The sequence below is a fragment of the Alosa alosa genome, chromosome 12, assembly GCF_017589495.1.
Source record: "Alosa alosa isolate M-15738 ecotype Scorff River chromosome 12, AALO_Geno_1.1, whole genome shotgun sequence".
Lineage (NCBI taxonomy): Eukaryota > Metazoa > Chordata > Actinopteri > Clupeiformes > Clupeidae > Alosa > Alosa alosa.
In genome coordinates, this window is record NC_063200.1 from 16,621,633 (window position 1) to 16,639,390 (window position 17,758).

At 41.0% G+C, this 17,758-nt stretch overlaps 2 protein-coding genes across 3 annotated transcripts in view; one reads left to right on the forward strand and one right to left on the reverse strand.

The window, feature by feature from the left end:
• Positions 1-8,337: 8,337 nt before the first annotated feature.
• On the reverse strand, positions 8,338-13,084 carry LOC125304438 (dual specificity protein phosphatase 26-like). Of its 2 annotated transcripts, none has more exons than XM_048258719.1 (4): positions 12,896-13,084; positions 12,294-12,515; positions 11,605-11,816; positions 8,338-11,203 (listed from the first exon to the last, which is right to left on the reverse strand). In XM_048258719.1, exons 2-4 carry the CDS (start codon positions 12,470-12,472, stop codon positions 11,001-11,003), a joined length of 594 nt encoding a protein of 197 aa, XP_048114676.1. In that variant the 5' UTR covers positions 12,473-12,515; positions 12,896-13,084; the 3' UTR covers positions 8,338-11,000. The 2 variants fall into 2 exon arrangements, with proteins under 2 accessions (XP_048114676.1, XP_048114675.1); XM_048258718.1 differs by having other exon boundaries at positions 12,294-12,520; positions 12,896-13,076.
• Positions 13,085-15,198: 2,114 nt separating this feature from the next.
• ttc33 (tetratricopeptide repeat domain 33) overlaps positions 15,199-17,758 on the forward strand; it is a 44,679-nt gene continuing 42,119 nt past the window's right edge. Inside the window, exons 1-2 of the mRNA XM_048258717.1 lie at positions 15,199-15,280; positions 15,969-16,191. Coding sequence (XP_048114674.1) covers positions 15,971-16,191 — 221 coding nt within the window. The 5' untranslated portion in view covers positions 15,199-15,280; positions 15,969-15,970. The remainder of the gene's footprint in view (positions 15,281-15,968; positions 16,192-17,758) is intronic.

Below are 17,758 nucleotides of genomic sequence, written 5' to 3' on the forward strand. Positions count from 1 at the left end.
ATACCGAATATCCATATTTATTCTGGTAATACACTGCACATATTTATACCTAATTTATATTACTCCTAAACCACCTTCTGTAAACCAACTGTATACTACTGTTTACACAAGATATTTCTTATACTGTCTATGCACCACCTGTCTTTGTATATCAGATTGCATTTTTTCTGCTTTTTTGCACTTCTAGTTAGATGTAAACTGCATTTTGTTGTCTTTGTACTTGTACTCTGCAAAATGACAATAAAGTTATCTAATCTAATAGTGCCAACTATTTTTGTGTATATTCTGCAAGTAAACTTTACTATCCAACATAAAGTACCCTTTACAACTTAAAGTAAGGGTAACTCATTTAACAGTAGTAAATACAACTTTGTTTCAAGTAAGCTTTACTTGAGGGCATGAAGTAAACTTTACTAGTTGGAAGTAAGTAACCAGAACTTTAAAGTCTTAAGTAAGGATAACTTCTTCTAAGTAAGCATTACTTGTAGACATCAAGTAAACATAACTTGGAAGAGAAAAGTTTTGTTTACTTAACTTATTTAAGGCAACGAGTTTCCACCCTTTTTTCAAGTAACCATTACTTATTATTTTTTACAGTGCAGCACAGTATGTTTATGTTAGTGAATGCAGGAAAATTGTGAAGGCAAAGTTGAAGATGGACATGATCATGTCCTAATTCGACACAAGGGTGCAGATGGGATAACTGCAGTTAGCCTCCAAGTGACTCTATTGTTGTGACATCTGGCAAAAATGCTATACTAATAAATATAGTTTAATATTAATAATTAACAATGCATGCCTATGCATGGGTCATGGTTTTACCAAAGTCATAGAACAGTCAAAACTATACATATTCTAAAAGTATATGCACTGTACATGAAATATAGCATCAATCAACTTATGTCCCATCTTCCTCCATACCATGCATAACACATACTCCTCTATTCTGTATAGGCGAATCAAGTGAACAGCTGATACATTTTGGCCTGCACTATTAAGGGAAACAAATTAAACACCCTGAACCGTATATTTTCTGAAAGCATATACCCTCCGGAGGAGATATAACACCATTTAAGACATTTCCCATCTTCCTCTATGCCATGAACAATACATTGCCCTCTATTCTGTAAAGGTGAATCTAGTGTAAAGTGGATACATTTTGGCCTATACTGTCCAGGGAAAACAAATTAAACACCATAAACTATATATTTTCTATAAGCATATGTAATACCAGTTAAGACATGTATTATCTTCCTCCATGCCTTGGACAATTTGTTTGTCAAATGTTGCAATTAGTTTTGGTCACTAGCTATACATAATTACATTATGCCCTGTTTGTCCATGTTAACAAACAATGTATAATAATTGTTTCTCCTAAAACAATTATTATAAATTAAAAACAATTTATAATAATTGTTCCTCCCTTTCTCCTAAAATGACTGGACTATAAGCTAACGTGTGCTTTTAACTTAGCCACTAAAGGCTGATAGGCTACATTGTGCACATAAATCATGACAGGGGAAAGAAAAACATTTTAATATGATAAATAAATGGTTTGGTTTGTTTTGACAAACATGTCAGGTCGAGTGCCGTGGCTGAGTTGAGAGGTGGGGCTATATCGTCATAAAGTTGCCGGCTTCGCACCTACAGGCGTCTACACGGCGAAAGTTAGCCGGCGGTTTCAAAAGTTCCCACTTTGGAAGACGGTTTCAAAAGCTGTCGGTTTCAGTCTCCTAAACTGCCGGCGTCGTGGACGTGCAAGGCGTAACCGTTAACAAAACCTCGCCGGTTTTTGTGTCGTGTGCATGGCCCCTCTGTCTCTCTCTCTCTCTCACACACACACACACACACGCACAAATACACACACATGCAAAATGTCCTTTGTCACACACAGCATGTTGAGACAAAACTATCTGTGATTATAGTACCAGTGTGTTACACGCAAAGTGTGTGTGTGTGTGAGAGAGAGAGAGAGAGAGTCCAATGCGGAGAGTGGATGGTGATCAACAAAATGTAAAACTCATGAGGATTAACTGAGTTAATATTTTTGTAAATATTTTATCTTTTCATGGGACAACACTGAAGAAATAACACTTTGCTACAATGTAAAGTGGTGAGTGTACAGCTTGTATAACAGTGTACATGTGCTGTCCCCTCAGTATAACTCAACACACAGCCATTAATGTCTAAACCGCTGGCACCAAAAGTGAGTACACCCCTAAGTGAAAATGTCCAAATTGTGTTAAAAAGTGTTAATATTTTGTGTGGCCATGGAATTCACCAGAGCTTCACAGGTTGCCACTGGAATCCTCTTCCACTCCATGGCGACATCATGGAGCTGGTGGATGTTAGAGACCTTGCATTCCTCCACCTTCCATTTGAGGATGCCCCACAGATGCTCAATAGGGTTTAGGTCTGGAATAATGCTTGGCCAGTCCATCACCTTTACCCTCAGCTTCTTTAGCGAGGCAGTGGTCGTCTTGGAGGTGTGTTTGGGGTTGTTATCATTCTGGAATACTGCCCTATGGCCCAGTTTCCGAGGGAGGGAATCATGTTCTGCTTCAGTATGTCACAGTACATGTTGGCATTCATGGTTCCCTCAATGAACTGTAGCTCCCCAGTGCAATGCATATACTATTCTTGACTGGCAAGACACACTTGTCTTTGTACTCCTCAGCTGGTTCCCGCCACACACACTTGACACCATCTGAATCAAATAAGTTTATCTTGGTCTCATCAGACCACAGGACATGGTTACAGTTATCCATGTCCTTAGTCTCCTTGTCTTCAGCAAACTGTTTGCGGGGTTTCTTGTGCATCATCTTTAGAAGAGGCTTCCTTCTGGGACGACAGCCATGCAGACCAATTTGATGCAGTGTGCGGTGTATGATCTGAGCACTGACAGGCTGATCCCCACCCCTTCAACCTCTGCAGCAATGCTGGCATCACTCATACGTCTATTTTCCAAAGACAACATCTGGATATGACGCTGAGCATGTGCACTCAACTTCTTTGGTCGGCCATGGCGAGGCCTGTTCTGAGTGGAACCTGTCTGTTAAACCGTTGTATGGTCTTGGCCACCGTGCTGCAGCTCAGCTTCAGGGTGTTGGCAATCTTCTTATATCCTAGCCATCTTTATGTAGAGCAACAATTATTTTTTTCAGAACCTCAGAGAGTTCTTTGCCATGAGGTGCCATGTTGAATTTCCAGTGACCAGTATGAGAGTGTGAGAGCGATAACACCACATTTAACACACCTGCTCCCCATTCACACATGAGAACTTGTAACACTAACAAGTCACATGACACTGGGGAGGGAAAATGGCTAATTGGGCCCTATTTTGACATTTTCACTTTCACTTCAGGGGTGTACTCACAAGCGGTTTAGACATTAATGGCTGCTTGTTGTGTTATTTTGAGGGGACAGTGAATTTACACTTTTATACAAGCTGTACACTGACTACTTTACATTCTAGCAAAGCGTCATCTCTTCAGTATTATCCCATTAAAAGTTATAATAACATATTTACAAAAATATTTACTCAGTTAATCCTCATGAGTTTTACATTTTGTTGATCACCGTCCACTCTCCACATTGGACTCTCTCTCTCTCTCTCACACACACACTCACACACACACACTTTGCATGTAACACACTGGTACTATAATCACAGACAGTTTTGTCTCAACATGGTGTGTGTGAGAAAGGACATTTTGCATGTGTGTGTATTTGTGCGTGTGTGTGTGTAAGAGAGAGAGACAGAGAGAGACAGTATCAGTAAAGGTGTGAACTTTATTTGTAAGTGTGTGCATATGTGTTTGTGTGGGTGTGGGTGGGTGGGTGGTTGTGAATGTGTTTGTGAGAGAGTCAATGTGCATAGATGTGTGGGTGTGTGGTTGTGAATGTGTTTGTGAGAGAGTCAATGTGCATAAATGTGTGTGTGTGTGTGTGTGAGAGAGATAGATAGAGAGAGAAAAGAGTGTCCAACGTTGAGGGTGGACAGTAAGCAACATGTAAAACTCATGAGGACAACATAACTAGTGTCAAGCCTTAGAAACTACCTCCGACTACAGGAGGTGCAGCATAGCACTCTCTGCGGGCATATCTCCAGACCAGAGATTGGCTACTGCTACAAAATCCATCACTAGATATCCTTGAGTGTGGATGATTATGCTAACCTGACCCTAGCCAGATGAATTTCGTTCCGCTTAGCTCCGCCTAGCTTCACTCACATCCATCTGGGACCTCTTCCATTGAGAGTGATTTCTGCAACCGACTTTATGGTTCAGCCAATCAGGACGCAGGGTGGGAGTTTCATAGATGTGACATAGCGTAGAAGCGACTGTGAGACTGTTATTAGCAGGGATGGATTACTGCACGGGCCTACCGGGCCCAGGCCCAGGGGCCCAAGGGGTCAGGGGGCCCTGAAGCCCAAACCTTTGCATGGAATCATTGCCTCAATATCAACAAATCAGGATGTAGGCTATGAATCTGATTGAATTTAGTATTGGCCATCCCCAAAATGCACCAGAATACAGGAAATCACATCAAACAAATTAAACATTTTCTGGGGGAGGACCCCCAAACCCCCCCTCCCACATATACAACAATAAGTGGGGGCCCCTTAATACATCTGGGCCCCGAAATTTCATAATCCGCCCATGGTTATTAGCCTCACGGGTTGGCTTCGATGTGAGTGGTTGAAGTAGCACGTCAATAGATGACGGACAAGTGGCTTATTCAATCATATGCAAGCATTTTTTGATTAGGCCCAGCCTTCTGAAGCAACACTTCAATGGATCGGTTCCAGATGGATGAGTGGAGCTAGGCGGAGCGAAATTCATCTGGCTAGGGTCAGGTTATGATTATGCACCAGTCACACCAGATCCCATTGCACCAGACTACCTTCTGAAGTTTGTCAGCTGCAACTGTGCAGGTGTCTGTGACACTCTCAGGTGCTGCTGTAAAAAGCAAGGAGTCAAGTGTATTTCTGCTTGTTGGAACTGTCATGGTAACTCTTGCCAGAACATCAACCAGCCAGAAGATAACAGGAGTGAGGAAGTGCAGGGGAGTTGAGGGATGAGGTTTGTTAAATTTTAAACTGATTAAGAAAGTTTTGTTTTGTAATTGTTCAATAAAACCACTTGTTATGGATTTTTTATGGACTTGGAGTAATTTTTACTCAAAACTAATGGCTGGGATAGATTCAGCACCCCTAAAAACCCCTAGTTAGACATCTCAAAAGCTAATATTGGTCAACAAAATGTTTTCATTATATTCGCCCAGTCCCTCTGGGCACCCCAAACTTGATGGGCTCTCCAGGGGCCTGTACTACGAAGCGGGGTGTCTGGCTTATCTGGGTAACTTCGAGAGTAACTTGATCACGTGTGGCGTAACTTCCCGATTAACCCGTACTACGAAAGGTGGATAGGTTTTAACCGAGGTATGCTGCCATGGCAATTTACGCTGCATCTCAAACCTGCTCCGACCAGGTTATGTTCTTGGTTAACCCGAGGTTTCTGTTAACCACACCCTTTATAAGTACCACCCCTCCACTAACAATTTCTCCCGAGACATGTCGGCGTACCTGGATGATCCATACGACATTGGAGCGCAAATCGTGAGGCACTCTCTTCGCAGGGCGAGGGGTTTTAGAGACCGCCAGAAAATATATATAGCCTACCCGGACGATATTCTCTATGAAGATACAGATTGTCAGCCGAGGGAATTCGTTATCTTTGTCAGATGATCTAAGACGACGTCTCATATCAATGCCCTGCCCATACGTGGACATTCATGTATTCAATCGGTGATGCAAGAATACTGTATGTCCGAAAATAAATCGGACATAGGCCTACATGCTGAACATCTGAGCAAGAATAGCCTAACAGTAGGCCTAATAAATAAAAATCACCATTTTAACAAACTTGTTGAATTGAATGTCATATTAGCCTACTGTACCCTGCACATAAAGGCTACACATTTCCACAGCACCAGAATCCGACCGAATGCCTCCCTCAACCCCCTCCATAATCGGCCTTCCACTATTATTTGCGATGGCCAACTCCTCTGCTACTGTAAAACACTCTGGTGCCTTTCCTCCTACAGTAGCCTAGGCCTAGTGTTCGAAGACACCTGTTTCTTGTTAGCTGTAAAACAGAGGCCAAGTGAAGGCTATAAGCTAGGCCTACATGTTTTCATAATTAAGAAATATTAATGCAATCTATAACTATATAAACCTACTATTCTGAATAATGTTTCTGTGTATCATTTTCACCTGCTGCCATGTGCATTTGGCAATGGTGTTGCATCGGAAATGTTCACAGGATTAGGCATACAATACACTAAATTAGTCAATGGGGGCTACTTAAACATTCAATTATCCTTATTACTGAAATCTATATGCCCACTTCTGAATTGGGTTGCATATGTAGGCCTTTCTATGAACTCAAAATAGGCTATTTAATTATTTCAACTCATTTCAGACATTCCACAAGCTACTAATCCTCCGTAGGTTCACACTAAACATTTGATCTATATTACCCTGCATTTATTTTATTCTCTACATTTTACCATATTTGGGCCTACCCACCTTACCTATTTTCTTTTTGCCAAAAGACACCAAAGGGTGCCTGCTTGCATCAGGACACAGGTCTACTGGCATTTCTGAAAAAGCAAAAAAACCTGAAACTCAGATAAAAGACAGATACAATATGACTTTAACAGCTTACATGTACGCATAGAGCTTTAAACATAATGATCAACTAAACCAATCAAATCAATTAACAAACAAATAAATAAACTAACAAACAATAACAAAAACATATATAGAGCAGAAGCATTGTCATTCCATCAATTTTATTTCATCTGACAGTTCCAGTGATAGAAAAATAATGACCATCAAAAATAATTCAAGTATCACTATAGAAAGTCTTGTTCCAAATGGGAAAGTACAAGTGTAGAAACAGGCACAGACATGTTACAGTCCAACAATACTTACACATTTACTACAATGGAGTAACACCAATTTACACAGACTTTACAAGACACTAAGTTTCCCATTTGCATTCCTCATCTGGGAAAAGTATCACCACCACTAAACATAATGAACCATTTCAAGGCTAAATCCCTTAACTGTCTCTCAATACTATTCATGCCAAATGAAAAAGATTTTTCAGTCCAACATCATTCTTTGTAAGGTCAACCTCACCCCTCAAACACACATATTTTATCTCTTCAGGCATAGTCACATTTAAATACTGTGATAGCCAGAAATACCACCATTATAACCATTACACTGACTTTGGCTTTAAATAAACCATGGACCAAAGCCACCTGACACAGTAAATACGATGTACTTACTGGGACAGTGGGGATACTATGACAATGACTCCCAGTTCACTGGTGGAGAGAGACTACAGTAGGCTAGATTCTCGGGCAGAGTCTTATTCCAGAACAGACCTGGAACTGACCCACAAGAGTCCTGACAGGTACAGAGATCTGGGCCGGGGTTAGCCAGCCTGGCTGGATGCTGTACACCTAGACAGTTTAGATTCTCACTTCTACCTTTGATCAGATGTAGGTTAAATAATACATTGACAGAGGACTAATTTCCTAGACAATTAGAAATCAGCAGCTGGAATATTACTCTTGCTAGTTGCTACTGCAATTCCAGAATACTACTCATTACCGTGGAAACCGAACCACTGTATTGATCATTGCATAGAGACCTATTTTTGCTAATCCTAAGGAACTCGTCGGACATTATGGGTTGTCATTTCTAGATGAGAAATTGTGAGGATTGACAAATAACACTTGAAACACTGAAAACTCCACAGACAGCACTGTCACTGTTCACAAGTCTTAAATATACTTATCTACAGTTTGCTACATTTTTGTTGAGCCTGCTAAACATAGCCTCACAAACATAGCCTTTCTGTGAAAAACAATTCAAGTGGAAACAAAAACACTAAGAATTTAATGTATAGTGATGCTGAACAACATTTAATTTTAATACCACAGATGTTGAGGCATTTTTTCTTTTAAAATGTTATTTGTTTCTGTCAGCTACAGTCTAATCATAATTCAACACTGTGTAGCAATGAAAAAACAAAAATAAACATGTGAACAAATGTGGTAAGTGTAAAGACACACTTGACTGCTATTCTTTCAGCAAGCTGCTGGTTACACCACACAATCGTATTGCAGGTGAAATTGCTTGCCACTTCAATGGATTCCCTTCGTGGATGACCCACAGACCTCCCTTCCCACTCACTCTGCCCATGAAAAAACTCAGTCTCAGACGCAGTGTCTTTACACTTCCAATAAGTACCCCTCCCCCGGCTCTTTGATTTGTGAGCGCATAACAAAGTTTTGATCTCCATGCCTCCCTCTCCCTGAAAGAGGGGGCAACACTGGTGCAGTGAGTCATGCTTGTTTGGGTTGTTTGCTTGCACTTTAAAGATCACAAGGACAGCTTTTCCTTGATGTCTTTGACTGTTTACTAGTGTACCGTGTACCCCAACAGGAAGTGTCCTGCACATAGAGATCCATTCCCTTGTGCTGTCCTACAGTATAAACATCAAAACCCTCTAATACATTATTAGCTACGTATGCTGGCAGTTGTAAGCTGGATACATATGTTCAAAACAGTGGTTTGAGATACTGTATGTGGCATAAAGGTGTCAGTGGTGTTTTTAGACTACCAGCTGCCAGTGTTCAAGACCATTTGGAACTCAGAGATTCGGGAGCGGCTGACCTGGAACCAAAGTGCTTTTGAGTGTCGATACTTCAAAAGTACCGAACCAAAAACTTCTTTTACAGATGTTTAAAAAGGTAGCAAAGGTATGCATTTCCATTATAATGCATACAAAATCAATACGCACTGATCACAATGTATTGATGTCCAGGAGTCAGTGAGGTCAATATGGGTGCCTGAGTTTCTGACTTGAACTTGTTGGTGGATGATGTTCAAATCTTTACAACCAACTTGGATCTTGTATTTACCTGAGCTCCAAGTTGTCTTGAACATATCCATCCCCATGACCACATGCCATGAGTCAATCTGTAGGCCTAGCATGTATTAACAACAAATATGGTCCCTGGGACTCCAACTCAAACCTTTGCATCCAACTCATTGTAGTCATAGGATTTTAACTTGAGGGTGGAGTGTGGAGGTGACCTTTCTCAACTGTGCCCTCAGCACTGGCACAAGTTCTAGCTGTCAGGGGTTTCTCTAAAAACGAATACCTTGAAGTGTGTTTGCTACTAAAATGCTACAGGGCAAATCCATCAATAGGCGGACATGGTTTATAATAGCTTTAGAATACCTGAGAGTGGAAATTATCTGTTTAATCCATTCAGTCTGTCCTGGCTTTCATGACACCCCAACAAATAGGTGCAATTGAAATGTCATTAATAACAATGACATGTCTATATTTTCATTTCCCTATATCAGTCTGATACAGTAAATGGAATACTCAACCATAATTATTACCCTCAGGAAGAACTTTAAAAAATATCCCAGTGCCTGGTCTCAAAGATAGTATAGTCAGTATGTAACATCAGCCACAAAAAACATTCATAGTTACCGATTATCCAGCTATCAAAATTGTTTTGCAGCCTTCACAGTTCTCTTACTAGAGTCTATGAGTAACTTATTCATAGCAAACAAAACACTAACAGCCCACTATAACAGTGACTTTGCTTCCACGTCAAGCAAGGGCCAAGCATACTTAAGGGTCATTCACACCAGGAACGATAACTATAAAGATCATTTTAACTATAACGATAAAAGCGTCCACAATGACCAATGTCAGTGTCGATGAATGAGATGGCTAAAATGTGATAGATTCTGATTGGCTCTCAGATTTGTATCGTTCTCAAAATCGCAATATCCCCAGTGATATCGTTCTTCATGTTGTTATCGTTACAGTTATCGTTCTTGGTGTGAACGACCCTCTAGTCATAAAACTCGGAACTTAATAATATCTACAATAATTTCTACAATGGCTGCTGTAGAGTAATGTTCTGCAAATTAAAACCAATTAGTAATGTCAGTCCTGATGGATTTGCCCCACAAATAAAATAAAATGTACTTTCATGATATACTTCGATACTTGGTGCTAATGAATTAAAACCGTGCATGTGTTTTATCAAGGAGGCAAATACCATTAAGAACTAATACCATATTTCATGGACTTCATATTGTAAAGAAGAGTAGAATCTGCTTAGTGCTTACACACAGAAAATAAGGCAATACACTTTTAAAAAATAAAGGACTCATGCATATCAATAATATATCATTGGAGAATATGATAATAAAGTATTCATGAGCAACTGGATTATCCAGACTTGAAGCCAATATGCGCAGCTGTTCTCTTAAAAAAGTCTGTGAATGCAATTAAAGCTTTTCCTGTCCTCTCTCTTTTTGTGTGTGTGTGTGTGTGTGTGTGTGTGGGGGTAGCAGGGTGGTCAGGCAGATGCATCATCAAGCATTGCACATTCAGTTCTAATGCCACACCGCATGCTACTTTGGTTTGGCATTCAAATATTTCAAGACAATCAAAAGCACTTATGACTGCCCTTCAGCCAACAGTAACCACAATCTCCTCCTGTCCTGTGATATGATGGACACCTCCCATGAGTCATAATATGGAATGTTCTGTATGCCTTAAAATCTATGCTTTAAAATATATGCATTAAAATCATCATGAAGTTATCAGGTGGCCCAGCGAGTGCTGTAGTTCCATCCCAGATGGCAGTGGACAGGACCGAATAAGGCATTGAGCACATACATCCCTAGGAGACGTTTACATTAAGGCATATCTATACTGACCACAATGCATAAGACTCTAACCACGACTCTGGCTCTGAACCGATTTTTTTCTTTGTTTGTTTGTTTTCATAAAAAGCATCTCTACTTTTACCCCAGACACAACTTAAAATCTACGGGCAAGGATTTGGGCTCTACCACTGTGCCCCCACCCCACCGCACACGCTTATGGCCCACTGCGACTGGAGCGGAGGATCCCATCCAGGCCGTTGAGCTGCCGCAGGAAGCCTCGGTTGGGGATGACACCGCGATGGTCCTTCACCGTCTTGATGGCCTCCACCAGGGTCATGTTCTGCCGAATCATCAGGTAAGCCAGCACAAGTGTGGCTGATCTACTGACACCAACCGCACAATGCACAAGGACTTTCCCTGCGAAAACAACAGGCATTGAACGAAACCTTTATTGCCCCAAGGTGAATGTGTCTTGCACTCAAGAGAACTCACATTGAACATTAAGCACAGACAACAATAAATAACAATAAAACCACACCAAACATCCAACACTGAAGACGTAGAAGATACAGAAACAGAACATAACAACAACAACAACAACAACAACAACAACAACAACAACAACAACAGCAATGGTGGAGAGGCATGCAATCATCATACATGCATTCATTGGTAACATCATCTACAAAATTATGTTCTGCACAGTTTGGCATGTAGAGTGATTCCCAGCTCAGAGGGAGAGGGTGCCCATCTAGGGCCAACCAGACACAGAAAGGAGCTGGAGGCTCCTTTGAGATGAGATAAGAACTTTTGCTCACCTCCATTGCTGAGTGCTTTGTGGATGAACTCCGAGGCGGGATAGAAGTTTACGCTCATGTCAAACGTGGGTGAGTCGTGAGCCTCGATGCCCTGGTAGGTGATATTCATGCCAGCGTAGTACTCGGCGCCCACTCTCCACTTGCTCTGGGCACAGTTCAGGATGTGGGTAATGCCAAGCTTCGCCAGCTCCCGGCGATCTGCAGCGATCTCCCTGCACACCACAAAAGCAACGTAGGCCAACGTAACAGACCATCTGCGCACCACACAATGCCAGTGATGCCATCTTGAAGTGTCCTCTTGTTTTGAACGAGTCAGCAAAAAACAAACAAACATGGCACCCCACAATGTAATATGGCATTCATTGTAATGATTACACCCACTGCACAAACAGAAGTGCAGACAGTGGAATACAATTTAAACCAATTGTTAATTTCATTTATGCATTTGTTTCTTATCCAAGCAAGTGAAGCATGTCATCCCTTTCTAGTCTGAAACTAGCCATTGCACACCAGACCAGTTATTTAAAAAACAAATTTAATAAATAAATAATTAAATACAAAATAGTTAGACTACAGTATGGTTAAGGTACAATGCAAAGTTAATGGATTGTTTAGGCATAGCTATTGCCAACAGCGTTAAATGATAACGAAAGGGAATTATATTGTTTGATCTGCTGAAGGCTACTTACTGGTCACCTATATAGAGGTTTGGCCATACTTCATCGGCGTGATTACAGGCTGTTTTCCCAGTGTACAGCAGCCTCTCCAGCTCGCCGACTGTGAGCATGGGAGATCCTTTCTCCGCATCCTTCCGACTCGGCGATCTAGAGTTGCTCCTGGACCGGGAGAATCTCGACATAAAAGCCATCTGAGACGTCAAATGGCGAATGCTGTCTTATGCAGGAAATAACCTAACCTACCCACAAAGGGAAACAGTGAATTTGGTTATAGTGTCACTTATTCGTTGCCATATGTTGCAGCATATAGCCTACAAATAATTTAATTCAATATCGCCGCTTTTAGTTAATTGATAGACATTAAAGGAAAATACAATTTGCGTTGTTGTCGAATATGAAAGTCTTCCTGCAATCGAATGTGATGAAACGGAAAAAAAACCTTGTCCATAAATACTATTGACAATACGGATTCACCGCTGGTTGATAAACAAATCCTATCATGCGTACGTGCAGGGCTTACATTCAGCATTCCACTACACGACAGACGCAACGGCCAATAGCAAGACAAAAGAAATACTTCAAATTAATAATATTAGAGACGGCAGTCATACAACCTTCCATCCGTGAAGTCGGTGCTTTTCCAAATTAAATCCTTCAGATTGGCATAGCGCACACACACTGCGCGAATATTCCAGCTTGTTTCATGGGGCCATTTTTGTCTTCACGAAGGATGCTGCCCGTGGATACAGACACACCCCCGAAACCTCAGCATCGACTCCACAAGTGTGTGACATGGTCAGACAGGCTAGCGTTACGGTTCGTATCCACACATCTGTCCATTAAAAAAAAAATAATTCAATGACTCACGAAAAAGCCCGAGCGGCTCTGCAGCCCAGTTGTTTCACATAAATTATGTATGTTCCCTGATAGAGTTCTAGGTTATCATGTCATTGTGTCAGAGAAGAGGACTGATAGGTCTAGGTAGATAGAGATAGATAGATAGATAGATACTTTATTGATCCCCAGGGGAAATTCAAGGTCTCAGCAGCGTACAGACAATACAAACACATTCTTTAACAGCAGAAAGAGTATAGTATATAATATAAAAACACAACTAAGCAATAAGGACAGTAGAAGATAAAGAATATGCTAAATATACTAAAATACAAATTATACTAACACTTAAATACAATATACAGTATCCACATAGTGGTGATTAATCAATCAGAGGCGCTTGCAATGACTGAGGCAGGGACTGAGCCTGTGATTCTCTGTGCATTGTAAGGTATGGTAAGGTGCTCTAAGATGCTCTGTGTGAGTGTCATGGTGGTAGTGCAATGGTGATAGTGGTCATGGTGATAGTGCAAATGAGTAAGTCCAACAGTGCAACAATGCAGAAATAAAGTAAAGTAAAGTCTATATATCTATATATTTAACTAAGAAAATGTATAAGTGTGGCCTCAGTTCGGCTGTGGCATGGAGGGGGGGTTATGCATATGTGCTAATGTGCTAATATAGCACGCAACAGTGAGGCATAAAGACAGTGGTAAAAGTGGCTAGTGGACAGACAGTATCCAAACATGGAGGGGGTGAAGAGGCAGACAGACTATGCAGAGAAGTCTATCTCTCCTCTTCCCTTAAGTGAGGCATTGAACAGTTCAATGGCCCTGGGGACAAATTACTTTCTCAGTCTGTCAGTTGTGCAAGGCAGTGAGCGAAGTCTCCAGCTGATCAGGCTCTTCTGCTCTTCTGCTTAACAATAGGTATTAGTTCATTTATCCTCTGCTATGTCTGATCACCATCTATCCGTTCCTGGAGGCCCAAACTACATTTGGACAATAAACAGGGAGTGCAGCACCAGGTCTGATTTTCACTGCAATATTTTTTCCAACTGTTACATCTTAATCTCATTACGAGTAAACACAATTCATCTTCAGACCAGCCCTCACCACAAGGAACTGATTAATGCAGGCCTGAGAAGACACCGACCCCTGCAGGCAACACTTGGCGACGGGGCACATACAGTTGGAGAGGTTGGTTTATGGCTATGCTTAGACTGTCCTGACTACAGTCATCATCAGTCTAGAAAAATAAGGATTCCCCTGAGTCTGCCATAGCCTATAACAGAATAGTGAGTAAATAGTTAAAGGTATCCAATACAGTTATGATTCTTCAGGTTGGGGGAGAGTGAAGTGGTGGTTCTCCGTAGATGGGTGGGCTAAACCATATCAGAAGCTGCAAGCTGTTTTATTAAGGTAAAAAGCGTGCATAAGATGCCTTTAAAGGTTTGGCCTCTTAATGGACAGGATGGGTCCCCGGAGTCTTTGAGCCCATTGGTCTTTCAGCCTCCTGATTTGGTACTTGGTCTGCTGTTCATGTCGAACAACCAGTGGTGTTAGTGCAGCCTACCGCCACATAATTTCACCGTGCACCTTTAAGCCAGGTCTATGATCCTGGCCATACATGCAATTATGCGGAATACAAAAATCAACTGAGACCTCTGCAGATGATTCATAAAATAGCTTTCAAATGTAATATTGGACTGCATGTGAAAAAGTTTGAAATGGTTTTATATTTTATGTATTATCATTTAGGTTATTATTTGTCATGTTCAGGCTAAAAATTTTAATTTTTTATTTAAAAAAGTATTTTGTTTAATTTTAATTGCATAGTTGGGAAAATCAAACAGTGCAGCCCGACAGCCTACTGAGTTTTTAATGTAATGAAGAGCATGAAGGTATATAATATACAAATAAAACATTACACGAATGTATGATCAAAAACAGTAACGTTTAAATTGGCGCCGTTATAGCTTTGAATGCGTCGATTGGCCTGTGCAGTATCAGTGCAGTAAGCACCAGATGGAGACTTTTATCATGAAAGCCGAAAAAAGGAAAATCACCAGGAAGTAGTTTCATTTTGCAGCAGTCGTAAATGATGGCGCCAGCTGTCCTTGTTCACGTCAAAACATTGTCAGGACTGCTCTCTGCATAAGTTAAGTAAGTGTTTAAGCATCCTAATAGGGTGCTACTATTGTTTCTATGTGTATACAATATCCATTAATGGCAAAGTTACAATCGTTATCATTTGTTTTCTTTTTAACTATATAACAGCAATGTAAACATTAGCTACTCATAGGGCCAGCCAGCCAGCCAGTCAGTCAGTCTACTTGTTAGGAAAAATAATATATCATTGAAGCAGAGGCGAATTCATGGTGTGCATACCTATCTACCGTACTGTCCGAACGTTACACAGTAGGCTGCAGTGTGGTTCTATAGCTTGTTATTTTGCTATTTGACACGGAGCTTTTTGGACATCTGTAGGAAGGATGTTGCCAAGTTCATGCACATCATAATTTAATTTATGCGAGAGCAGTGCAGGTAGGCTGACTACCTAAGCTTAAGACAAATATTGCACTACAGGTTAATGAATCAGTATGAAATGAAAACGGATATGTTCTACCTTCATGAAATCAATAGCTAAGAAACACTAATAAAATTATATTTTGTTTTGTGTGAGCAGGTGGTACCTTGTTTGTGAGAAGACGCACTTGCATTTGCATAAAGAAAAATCCTTATTGTTTAGCATTTACTTATTGTTTAGCAAAGGCATGATGGTGTTAAATACTTGCTCACTTGTCATAGCAGCAGTTGATGGAAATTATTCTTGATCTGTCTCCATCTGTAGAAATGGCTTCGTTTGGTTGGAAGCGGAAGGTTGGGGAGAAGGTTTCCAAGGCGACAGTGGAGCAGTTTGAGCGGGAGGCGGAGGAGAAGAAGGATGAGCTGGAGGTGGAGGGTGTGGACTGGCTGCACGCCATCAAGCGCAGACGAGAGATCCTCTTGGAGGACTGCGCCACCAGGAGCAAGCGCCTGAAGGATGAGGGAACAGTACTGGCTGAACAGGGCAGGTGTGTGACCGTGTGTGTGACCGTGTGTGTGACCGTGTGTGTGTGTGTGTGTGTGTGTGTGTGTGTGTGTGTGTGTGTGTGTGTTATAGTGAGTCTGTCTGGTGTGTGTGTGTGTGTGTGTGTGTGTGTATGTGTATGTGTGAGCCAGCATGAGGGTGTGTGTGTGTTATAGTGAGTCTGTCTGGTGTGTGTGTGTGTGTGTGTGTGAGCCAGCATGAGGTGTGTGTGTGTGTGTGTGTGTGTGTGTGTGTGTGAGAGAGACAGAGAAAGAGAGAGATTGTTTAAGCAACCCAGATGCTAATACACTGAGCAGAGGAATGATGACCAGTGTGTGTGTGTGTGTGTGTGTGTGTGTGTGTGTTTGTCTGTCTGTCTGTGTGTGTGTGTGTGGGTTTGTCCATCCCGCATCATATCTTTCCTATTGGTGCTGATATTTGATGGCTTAGGTTGGCCACTACACTAATATAGATGACTCACTTTTCTAAGGACAAACAAAAAGTTGGAAAACACATTTTGTAGAGAACAGACTTACAGAATGTGGTACAGCAATTTTATTATATGATATTCAAGGTGCTGATAATGCTTTAAGTAACAGTGTTCCTATATTTTCAAAACGGTTGAAGATGCACACTGTGGTTCCTTTTTGGGTAGGGATAGTTAATTGGATTGCACCTTCCCTAACAGGCTGCTGAAGCTGTGTGTATGTTGGCCTGGGATTCTTTATGACTCAGTACGAGCAACTTTGTTTCCCATTTGATTGATTGATTGATTGATTGATCGATTGATTGATACTTTATTAATCCTTACAAGGAATTACTTTGTTACAGAAGCTATGCATCATCAGAGCACCACAACACACACATACACTGCATCCAACACACACTACGGCCAACATTACATAACCATGTCTACTGAATGTACATTGATGCAGAGTTAAGCCAAAATTTTACTGAGCTAAGATTGCCTATGAACACTTGTCTGGAGGGCCGCGAGGATCAATTCACTATAGTAGATTAAGAATTGTAGTAGGGAATAGGATCATAAACTGCGCCATTAACCATTAACATGAAATTAGGCTGATATGTCTGTTCTTGTGCATCTTGGCTGTCAGCTATTACAGCCAATGCAAAACATCAGCCACACCTTGGGAATTTATATTCTTGGTCTGTTTTTTTATGGATTTTTTTGTTTTTTACAAAACCTCTTAAAGCCCACCAGATTGCTCACTTGAGATAATTCTGTGCTTCATAGATTGCCCACTTGAGGTAGTTCTGTGCTTCATAGATTGCTCACACAAAAGTTAGAGTAGACGGCACTGCTGAAAACAAACATTTTCCACTAAAGAAAGGCAGGCAGTGTTAGCCATATTTCCAAAATGTTTAAACATCTGCAGAGTTCGAATTACACTACGAAAATCGGGGCAGTTCGAAATACACTATGACGTGTATGACGTATGTGCGTATTAAAAGGCAGTTTTTTTTATTTTCAACTGAAATGTCAATAGTGTAATACACTTGTGTGTAAATGTAGCAAACTCCATGAGTCTAGTAACTAAGGTATGCTGCAT